Raw genomic sequence first — 11,219 nt, forward strand, 5'->3', positions numbered from 1 at the left:
TGGGGATGGGGCTTCCCCCCTAGGTACCCCATCCAAAATTTGGAAACCAAATTTTAATTTTTAGGTTACTATAAGAGAGCACACAAATTTTCGCTTAAATCGCACCACCCATCAATGAGATCTGGCGTTTTCTGAAAATTAGGGTAAGGGGGAGGGTCCGCCCGCCCCCTTCAGATATCAAAAAATGTATTACCCTATTTTCACCACGGTGTCGAGAAAATCGGTTCAGCCATTTTTGAGTCTATAAGGAACACATAAACAAACAAACTGATATACAAACACAAATTGTCTCAGACGAAATATTCGTCTGAGACCCCATAAAGTATATATATTCATGATCGTCGTGACATTTTATGTCGATCTACCCATATCCGTCTGTCTGTCGAAAGCACGCTAACTTTCGAAGGACTTAAGCTAGCCACTTGAAATTTTGTACAAATACTTCTTATTAGTGTAGGTCGGTTGGGATTTTAAATGGGCCATATCGATCCATGTTTTCATATAGCTGCCATATAAACCGATCTTGGGTCTTGACTTCTTGAGCCTCTAGAGTGAGCAATTCTTATCCGAATGGAATGAAATTTTGCACGACGTGTTTTGTTATGATATCCAACAACTGTGTCAAGTATGGTTCAAATCGGTACATAACCTGATATAGCTATCATACAAACCGATTTTGGGTCTTGACTTCTTGAGCCTCTTGAGTGAGCAGTTCTTATCCGAATGGAATGAAATTTTGCACGACGTGTTTTGTTATGATATCCAACAACTGTGTCAAGTATGGTTCAAATCGGTTCATAACCTGATATAGCTGTCATATAAACATATCTGGGATCTTGACTTCTTGAACCTCTAGAGGTTGCAATTAATATCCGATTTGCCTGAAATGTTTACGACGGATCCTCTCATGACCACCAACATACGTGTTTATTATGGTCTGAATCGGTCGGGAAAAGAACTCGCAAATGCGATCCATGGTGGAGGGTATATAAGATTCGGCCCGGCCGAACTTAGCATGCTTTTACTTGTTACTATTCCTTCGTTTCTCATAGTAGTTCTCATAGATTTCCGGGGGCGGGTTACTGGCCCAGCGTCCCAATCGCATGGGTTTTGTGGGATTGCACATGTATCCCTCGTTGTGGCCCAAGATCCGACGCTCGTCCCTAACCTGGGAACAGACGCCGATGTTGGCCATTGATTATTTGAAGGCGCCAATAACTCGCCTTGTCATCTCGAGTATCATTGGCACTCAGCGAGACTTTCCATTCAAAAATCGACAATTTTCACCTCCTTAAAATTGACTTGCTCGTTCTTGTTTATTTTTGTGTCCCACAGTGTTATACATCTTAGCATTTATTTCCACAGTGGTGTAGGGCATAAAAATGTTGGATATGTTCTAATTTTATTTTAATTTATTGTTATTCTCCTCTTTAGGTTCAACTCATGTCACGTGATGAACAATCGGTTCTAATTGTTACTTATGCTGAGCTCAAAAATTGTTTGGAAAAGGCATTTTCCGAATTAATGGCCAATGCTGCCTCATAATGATAGGTAAGTGAATTTAAATTTTTCTTAAATATAATGCAGTGACACCTTATATTGCTTACAAAAAAACCAGTAAAAAGCCGTTAAGTTCGGCCAGGCCGAACTTTGGATACTCATCACCTTGAATATATATAAAAACCACCGTTCGTCAAAATCCGGTGAAAAATGCATACCTTATGCCCCATAGCAGCTATATCGAAATATGTTCCGATTTGTACCAAATACTAATAAGTGCAAGTCATTTTTCAATTGTGTATAACAAATAGTATAACATAAGACACTTTGTCAAATTTCAGTGAAATCGGCCAAGACTTTAAATCCAGATATCGGTCTATATGGTAGCTATATGCAAATCTTGATCGATCTAGGCCAAATTGCAGAAATATGTCGAGGGGTTTAACTTAACCTACTGTCCCAAATTTCGGCAACATCGGACAATAAATGCGCCTTTTATGGCCCCAAACCTTAACTCGATAGATCGGTCTATATGGCAGCTATATCCAAATCAGGACCGATCTGGGCCAAATTGAAGAAATATGTCGAAGGGCCCAACACAACTCACTGTCCCAAATTTCAGCAAAATCGGATAATATATATGGCTTTTATGGGCCTAAGACCTTAAATCGGCGGATTGGTCTATATGGCAGCTATATCCAAATCTAGACCAGTCTGGGCCAAATTGAAGAAATATGTCGAAGGGTCTAACACAACTTACTGTCCCAAATTTCGGCGACATCGGGCAATAAATGCGCCTTTTATGAGCCCAAAACCTTAAATCGAGAGATCGGTCAAATCAGGACCGATCTGGGCCAAATTGAAGGAGGATGTCGAAGGGCTTAACTAAACTCACTATCCCAAATTTTGGCGACATGGGACATAAAAGCGCCTTTTATGGGCCTAACACCTTAAATCGAGAGATCGGTCTATATGGCAGCTATATCCAAATCAGGACCGATCTGGGCCAAATTGAAGAGATATGTCGAAGGGTCTAACACCACTTACTGTCCCAAATTTCGGCGACATCGGGCAATAAATGCGCCTTTTATGAGCCCAAACCCTTAAATCGAGAGATCGGTCTATATGGCACCTATATCCAAATCAGGACCGATCTGGGCCAAATTGAAAGAGGATGTCGAAGGGCTTAACTAAACTCACTATCCCAAATTTTGGCGACATGGGACATAAAAGCGCCTTTTATGGGCCTAACACCTTAAATCGAGAGATCGGTCTATATGGCAGCTATATCCAAATCTAAACCGATTGGGGCCAAATTGAAGAAGGATATCGAGGGGCCTAACACAATTCACTGTCCAAAAATTCAGCAAAATCGGATAATAAATGTGGCTTTTATGGGCCTAAGACCCTAAATGGGCGGATCGGTCTATATGGCAGCTATATCCAAAACAGGACCGATCTGGGCCAAATTGAAGAAATTTGCCGAAGGGCCTAACACAACTCACTGTCCCGAATTTCAGCAAAATCGGATAATATATGTGGCTTGTATGGGCCTAAGACCTTACATCGGCGGTTCGGTCTATATGGCAGCTATATCCAAGTCTTGACCGATCTGGGCAAAATTGAAGGAAGATATCGAAGGGCCTAACACAATTCACTGTCCCAAATTTCATCAAAATCCGATGATAACTGTGGCTTTTATGGGCCTTGGACCTTAAATTGGCGGATCGGCTTACATGGGCGCTATATCAAGATATAGTCCGATATAGCCCATTTTCAAACTTAACCTGCATATGGAAAAAAAAACAGTCTGTGCAAAGTTTCACCTCAATATCTCTATTTGTAGACTGTAGTGTGATTTCAACAGACAGACGGACGGACATGGCAAGATCGTCTTAGATTTTTACGCTGATCAAAATCGTTCGGTGGTGGGTATAAAATTCGACCCTGACGAAGTGTTGTCATGTCCAAAAGGTTGAAATGTGTTTTCTAAAATTAAGAAATACAAATTGAAAGTAAAACAAGGTGTGAGTGTATTATATTTAAGAAAACTTTGAATTTCAAAAAGCTTTTAAAAATATATTTAACATAGTTTTTTTCTCTCCCGCCCGCTCTTCTGCTAACTATGTTGGTTCTTGATCTACGATGTTATCTAGACTACCACCATGTCATTCGCACTTCTTTTACCCTCTCTTGAACACAAATCTTCATCATTTTTATCATCAACAACAACAAAAGAATAAAACAAAAAAAAAAACCCTTCCCCAACGAAAATGTTACCATAAAACAAAAAATGAAAATTAAGGAAAAAAACTATAATTAATTAATTGTTAAGCTTAAAGTTTTTTTTTTTATTAATAACATTTAATTTGAAATGAATTCATAAGAATTCATTTAAAAAGGCATGATTAGTTAAATAATGAAAAGAAGATAAATGAAAAGAGAAATAAAAAACAACACAGACACCCATACGAACGAAACGAAATTAAGTGAAAACTTTCCAAAAACAAAAAACAAAGAAAAAATATTCAAAAAAAAAAGAAATCTCTTTAATAAACAAAAAAATTGAAAAATATCTTAAAAAAAAAAACATTGTTATAAAAATTGAAAAAAAAACAAAACTATATTTTTACAGAAAAACGAAAACGAAAAGGAGAACAAACTTCAAATGAAAGAAAAAACCCCCCTTTTGAATAAAATGCCGTGTGAATAATCAATAAAGAAGACAAACTCAATTCTCTCCAGAAAACAAAATCGAAATCGAGATCTAAATGTGAATTCTACACACACTAAACAGAACACACACACACAAACACACCCACAACAAACGCAGACATCAAATGGCTACACTGTGCTACAAAATAAAAATGCGATTTCCAAAAAAATTTGGTCAGCTACAATTTGAGGAGATTAAAAGCAAAAACAAAAAATAATTTTGAGGTAAATTTTAATTTTTCTTTTGTTACAACAAAATGTTTTCCAAAATTTTTGCAAATGGAAGTACACGAAATGTTTGTGCTAGTGTTTTGGGATTTTTAGTCCATTAATGTATTAGCAACTCCATTTTGGTTTATTGGACAAGTTTGTTTGTTTATATTTGTAATTCGTTCAGTTAGTACACAATTTCGTTCAGTTAGTTCACTTATTCATTTAGTTCACAAGTTCGTTCAATTAGGTCATCAATTTAGTTCATTTGTGCTTTCATTTAGTTCACTGATGTTGTTGTCATCACCACATGTCTATATGTGGAGGTGGCGATCCTCGTCTAGCTCCTATAGGTGAGCAAGTTCCGCGGGAACATGATGGCCATTGGTTATTTAAAGGCACCAATAACTCACCTTTTCATAACGAGCATTATAGGCACTCAGTATTTATGCAAGAGCCGGTGCCGCCCGACCTCTCATGGAGACTTTCCGCTCGATACCGCTGATGGTCTGCGACAGCAATTGCAGCTACTCCGTAAGGAGCATTCCACAATCTGCAATCTGTGGATGGGCCCGGTAGCTCCCATCTAAGCTTCTCTTGATAACAATGATAACCACACAGATCGGAGCCCAGTTAGTTATCCCGTAACGGGTAGTTACTGATTCTTTCACTTAGTTCACTAGTTCGTTCAGTTAGTTCACTAGTTCGTTCAGTTAGTTCACTAGTTCGTTCAGTTAGTTCACTAGTTCGTTCAGTTAGTTCACTAGTTCGTTCTGTTATATTACAAATTTCTTCCGTTTGAAGACTTTCACTAGTTCGTTCAGTTAGTTCACTAGTTCGTTCGGTTATATTACACATTTCTTCAGTTAGATGACTTCTTCGTTCTGTTAGTTCAGTGAGTTGTTTTTGTATAATTTCGTTCCCCGCCCAGTCTCTTGCAAAGAAAATGTACCTAACTGAGAGAGCGATAATAAAGCAATAATCATGCGAACGGCTCATTACTAGAACAAAAGAACGACGAATAAGTGAATAAAGTGTTTTAAAACAACAGCATGTGATAACTAAACTGAAATGAACTGGTGAACAAAAAGGGCCAATGGCTGCAACTAGTTAAGTTTATTCATTTCAGTGCCATGTTTGTTTAAACTAGTTCGTACGTAAACTGTGCAACTCTAATGTGAGACAAAATACTTCTAGAGTTGAGTAATAAGTAATGAAAGCATTTTTGTCTGTTGGTAATTCCAATATTTCTGATGGGGTTTGGTTAGGTGATTTCAACAATCTGATACCCTATTCTTAAGAAAGAAAATATAAGAACAAGTACTATCACTTAAACCAAGAGGTGAGAAAGCTGAGTAGGGTATTGACCCTATAGTGTCCCCTGTCGGAATTTTAACAGATCATTGCTAGGTTTATTTGCAAGGTTTCAAAGATTAAGAAAGCATCGCCTTAACATGTACTTCTGCAGATCCGCTTATGAACAACCAGACAGCATCATTAAACCGTACTTCCATGCGTACCGTCCTAGAACGTATCGAGCTGTGCCCAGTCAGGACTTCCTTAAGAGTAGTAAGATGTTTCTTGCCCAAAAGCATATAGTTTATACGGTAGCGGTTATTGCTAGGCTAGAGAGATCGAGCGTTTCCCCGTATCCTTAATAGGTTCAGTACTTCAAGCAATGGTACGTAAGTGAAGGTTGACACTGGTTCGCTCATGCAGATCGAGACTGTGAAGCATATTCATTCATTTTCTCATCTTTTGCTATATGGTTGTTGTTGTACACTGAGGCGGCAGCCCTTGCCGATGAAAGACTCCATCGGGCCAATCCGGTACGTACAACCGGCTGCCATGGGACTGCTATATGGTCGTACACAGTTATCCAAGTCATCCTAATGTTTTCTATCCATCCCTCCTAGATCCGTTATTGGAATTACTGCCAAGGACGCTGCCATATTATACACATCAATCATGAGTTTAAAGGGTGCAAGATTCCTATTTATGATTTTAAATGTGGCAATAGTTATGGCCCAGAAAACGATCTGAAAGACATTCGTCCGAAAGTGTCAACATCATGTCCAAATGAAGTGCAAACCGGAGCTATTCGTGAAGGTCTTCAAAATCAGCATACAAATTTTTCATATTTGGAATGCTTATCATGAAGATCCTAACATTAAAGATCTTGAGTACAGTTAGTCTGGGAAAATCCTGAGCTTTCGCTGATTAAGGTTTGGTAGTCTATTCATCCCCTTAATGTCTATAGCATTCATTGTAAGGGGGACAAATCTCTTCCTGTAAAATCATTCGTCTCTCAGATGTTGTTGTTGTAGCCACATGTCTATATGTGGAGGCGGCGATCGTCATCTAGCTCCTATAGATGAGCTCGTTTCGGTCGAAAGTACCGATCGCCTCGGCAACATGACGGCCATTGATTATTAAAAGGCGCCAATAACTTGCCTTGTCATATCGAGTGCTCATAGTCAGTCTTCATACCAAAATTATGTAACCACTGTACCTGTCTTTATCTTGGAGCCGTTTGAGAAGATCGGCATATAATCGTCCCCAAACAAAGCATATTTCGCTCAATGTCTCCTATTGGAATCTTGAAGATTCTAAAATGAGTGATCTGGGCCCGGTAGCGCGCAGCTAAGCTGAACACCACACAAATCGGAGTTTAAAGTTCCAGTCTGTGTGGTGCTGCTCATGGTCAGTCTTCATGCCAATATTATGCAACCCCTGTACCCGTCTTTATCTTGGTTTGAGAAGATTGAGATATAATCGATTCTAAATAAATGATTTGGGCTCTGGTCATCTATCGGAAATTCCCTCATAAAAAAATTCAAAATGAGCTTAATCAAGCTGTGTGCTTTGTAATCATTTAAAACTCCTCATCTAGGCGTATCATCAAATTTTTTTCAAAATTGTCATTTTACTGTAGCACAGTGTAATGGAAATCATGCAACAGCAGCAAGTTTTTGCAATCATAGATGAGATCGATAACAACATAAAAACTTACAAAAGCATTTGTTGGCACTCAACTTTGGTATTTATTTTTATATAAAAAAAAGCAGATTAACAAAAAAAAAATCAGAAAAAAACTGTATAAAAAAAGATTTTAAGAAAATTATACCAAAAAACAAAGTGAAATAACACAAAACTGATGAGAAAATCCAGATGTAAAATATTACATTTTGATAAAGTGGTAATTTGTTGAATTTTATAAAGAATTTGTAATATATATATATGAATTTTTGTTTTATAAAACTAAATGAGAAATCTTTTTTTTTAGGTGTAGGCCATACAATTATCCACACTATGTGCGGATACAAATTCAGAAATCACAAAAAAAAATTTCTTATCGTAAAGTGGTCTCTATGATGGTAAAAATCTAGAAAAATTGTGCTTTAAATTTCTCTAAAGACCCAAAGAGTTCGTTCTTAAATCATATCATTTGTATGCCTGCGGTTGTTGACATAGAAGTCAGCATATGAATGTGTTGATGTCATTCCTAATGGATGAAATTTCCCACTTTGAGTTCTTCGTTTTGATGTCTTAACGATATCATCTAATACATATAACTAACTGTGCTTTTCGATCGCACATTTGTATTGGCTTTTAGCTCACAAGTTCCTTCAGTTAGTTCAGTTGTTCATTTATTTAGTTCATTTAGTTTGTTCACTAGTTCGTTCTGCTAGCTCACTAGTTCGTTCTGTTAGTTCACTAGTTCGTTCTGTTAGCTCACTAGTGTGTTCAGTGAACTTCTTGTGAATTTTTTCGTTCGCCGTTCAGTCTCTTTTACCATTTTACATGCCATTCTACCAGAATTTAAACCACGGGTTCTGTAGATATTTCTTATTTTATTCTTGTGAAGTCTCTTGCTTGAGGCGTATCAGCGTTCTCGATAACTCGCAAAACGTAGTCTTTAACGTATAAATCGTTTTATACCGTATATCTGCACAAGGTGTCTTTTACGGCCTTAAGATGATTCATGCAGACTTTTACTTTCCATTGCAAAAATGTATAATTTATTTGCATTAAATTACCATCCAAAGAATCGAAAAAGGAAAGATCAAACATCTCAAAATTTTTGTAAAAATATTTCCGGCTGTTTCCTCTAAAATGTTATTAGCGACATCTATCGATTTTTAATTTTCGAAAAATATCGATAACAAATGTTTGTTTGCTTCACTTCTACAAATATCGAAGCTCTACAATGAACCGTTATGAGATGCGAGTGAAAATTATTTTCATAAGTGCTGCACACACTAACACTAATGCACATTATTCTCAAGGTTATGGGTTTGTGTGGCATATACATGTATTCTTAAGTGCAATACTAAGTTCATTGGCACCTCTGGCAAAATTTTCGTTACCATAAAAAATGCATTGACATATCCTAAACGAAATTTTCGTTACCGTTACCGAAAATTTCGGTTGCAGGTGCGTACGCAGCTCAAATGAAAATTTCTTTGCGTAACAGGGTGACACAATAGTCTTCGGTAATATTTTTTTTGCAACTACGAATGAAAATGTATATTTTAATAGATCCATGTAACATGAAATAAAGTTATTTGCAAATAAAGACGATTAATTAAAGCACATATGTACTTTATTAGCCAAAAATGACCATAATTCTGCCAAAATTATAAATCGATGTTTGTCGCCATCTTGTATTCTACACAACTATTTTTCAGTGGCGACATAAATGTCTTGGCTACAACCGAAAATTTCGCCAGAGGTGCATATCCAGCCTTAATTGATATAATCTGACGCACTATATTGGTCGAAAAACAAAAGTAAAAAAACAACACATAAAAAAGGCAAGCACATTGCAACAGAGTTGATTGTAACCTAGTTCGTGAACATTAAACCATTTTCCTTCAGCGTTTCGCCGACGTTTTTTTTTTATATGGAGTTTGACAGCATTCCGCCTGAAAAGCTGAAGAGAATACTCAGCTTAAAACAGCATTTCCTGTATAAGTTAGCTTTTGTCGCCTACATCGTATTGGGCAGAGGGCGTTGCAAATTTCCGTTTGAAAGTTAAATAAACTTGTCGATAATCGATAACAGATTGTTGTAAAAGATAGCTTTCTCTCTCTCTCTCTTGCTCACATCACATGGCAAATCAGCCAAGAGAAATGAACTGTGAATATGGCGAAGTGGCATATAGAATGCCAGGAATGTCACGGCATAGAAAATAACGGAACTTGGCAAATATCTATCGATCGCATACTGCTCTGAACAAACAAATAAATGCTAAGAGAAACATACGATTACTTTGCTCCTTTCTTAAACACAGGAACTGTTTTGAATTGTTATTGTAAGAAAATTTTAAAATTGCCATCATTTTTGTGGCTTTCAATTAGGGACCTGAAGCTGAACTAACTCAAAAACAATTTTTTTGGTAATTTTTGGGTTATTATTTCTTTTATAATCCATGCTTTATTTCTGATAATTTAAATTTAAAATTCCATAGTTGCCATTTTAGTTTTTCTATCAGTGTGTGTTATTTTATTAGAAACCGAAAAAATACAAAAAAAAAAATTTGAAGTAAGAGAACGAACCCACTATTTTGAAAAGGACATACATACATATTTTTACAAAAACAAAAAAATGTAACCAAAAAATAATATGAAATAGAAAACAATTTTAATTTATTTTCAAGATCACAAAAGCCAATAAAAAAAGTTACAAAAATAAGCTGAAATATTAGTTATTAACATTTTATTTCCCCCCAACCAAAAAAAAATTGTAAAAAATAAATACGTATATAAAAGGCTCGTGTCTCAAGCAAGAAAGTGGTATTTCATATACAAACACATAAGCAAACATATTTTCAAGACCCCTCCTCAAAAAAGAGAAAAAAGTCAATATTCTAGAATTTTAAAACGATCATTTATTGTATTTTTTCGAAAAATGTTTCAGAAAACTGTGATCTTTTTAATAAATATTATTGTTTTTTATTTATTTTAATATTGTTTTAAAGGAAAACTGAAAAATAAAAACAAAAGCAGCACCACCTATAAAACGAAAACAGTAACAAACAAAATTTTAAACATTTCTGGAATTTTTTTTGCTAATCAAAATTGTGTATAAATAACAATGGAAATAAAACGAAACCATCTTTAAAGAAGAAAAAAATAAATATCTTGTTGTGCTACTGTTGCTTAGATTTGAAACGATATTGATTTTTGGTTTTTTTTCTTCAATAATTTAAAATTAAACCACAAACTTTGTTGTTAATTGCCACAGCATCACTCTGCCGCAAACCCTTGACCCAAATCCAAAATTTTTTATTCTCTTTATCATGTTTTCTATTCTTTTTCTTTTATTATTTTTTTAATAAGTTTACACATAATAATAACGGTATGTTCTCCCCTTAGGTTTTTCTGATCCATTATTTTAATTTAGATATTATAAATTATTTTTAATTATTGTACTTGAAAGTAAGACTTATATTTAGTTATAAAGAACAACAACAACAAAAGTAAACATTTAAAAAGAAAAACAACAACAAAAAATAAAAAAGAAAATTGTCAAAAAATCTACAAAAAAATAATAAAATGTTTGAAAAAAATTTTTAAAATTTTGTGTTTTTTTTTAGGGAATCGGAACATTGACAGGGGGAAATCATCAAAATGACAAACAATTTGAAGTTGATTGTGGTTGAAACTATAAAGCAATAATTGTTCATCACTAAACGAAAGCACTGTGGAACAGCGAAACAGTAGGTAGGACGGTGAAAATCCTATGTGGTGATCCGGATCGTGAGAGGACGAGGCTACTGAAGGTCAATA

General features: G+C 35.6%; 1 protein-coding gene across 12 annotated transcripts in view; it reads left to right on the plus strand.

Moving 5' to 3' along the window:
- The window catches only part of LOC106091255 (PAN2-PAN3 deadenylation complex subunit PAN3), a 154,867-nt gene extending 143,859 nt beyond the window's left edge, over positions 1–11,008 (plus strand). For all 12 annotated transcript variants that reach the window (XM_059360123.1, XM_059360143.1, XM_059360103.1 and 9 more), the window contains 2 exons: positions 1,435–1,551; positions 3,657–11,008. In XM_059360123.1, the coding sequence (XP_059216106.1) occupies positions 1,435–1,545 (111 nt within the window). In that variant the 3' untranslated portion in view covers positions 1,546–1,551; positions 3,657–11,008. The remainder of the gene's footprint in view (positions 1–1,434; positions 1,552–3,656) is intronic.
- The last annotated feature ends 211 nt before the right edge of the window (positions 11,009–11,219 follow it).

The sequence above is a fragment of the Stomoxys calcitrans genome, chromosome 1, assembly GCF_963082655.1.
Source record: "Stomoxys calcitrans chromosome 1, idStoCalc2.1, whole genome shotgun sequence".
Lineage (NCBI taxonomy): Eukaryota > Metazoa > Arthropoda > Insecta > Diptera > Muscidae > Stomoxys > Stomoxys calcitrans.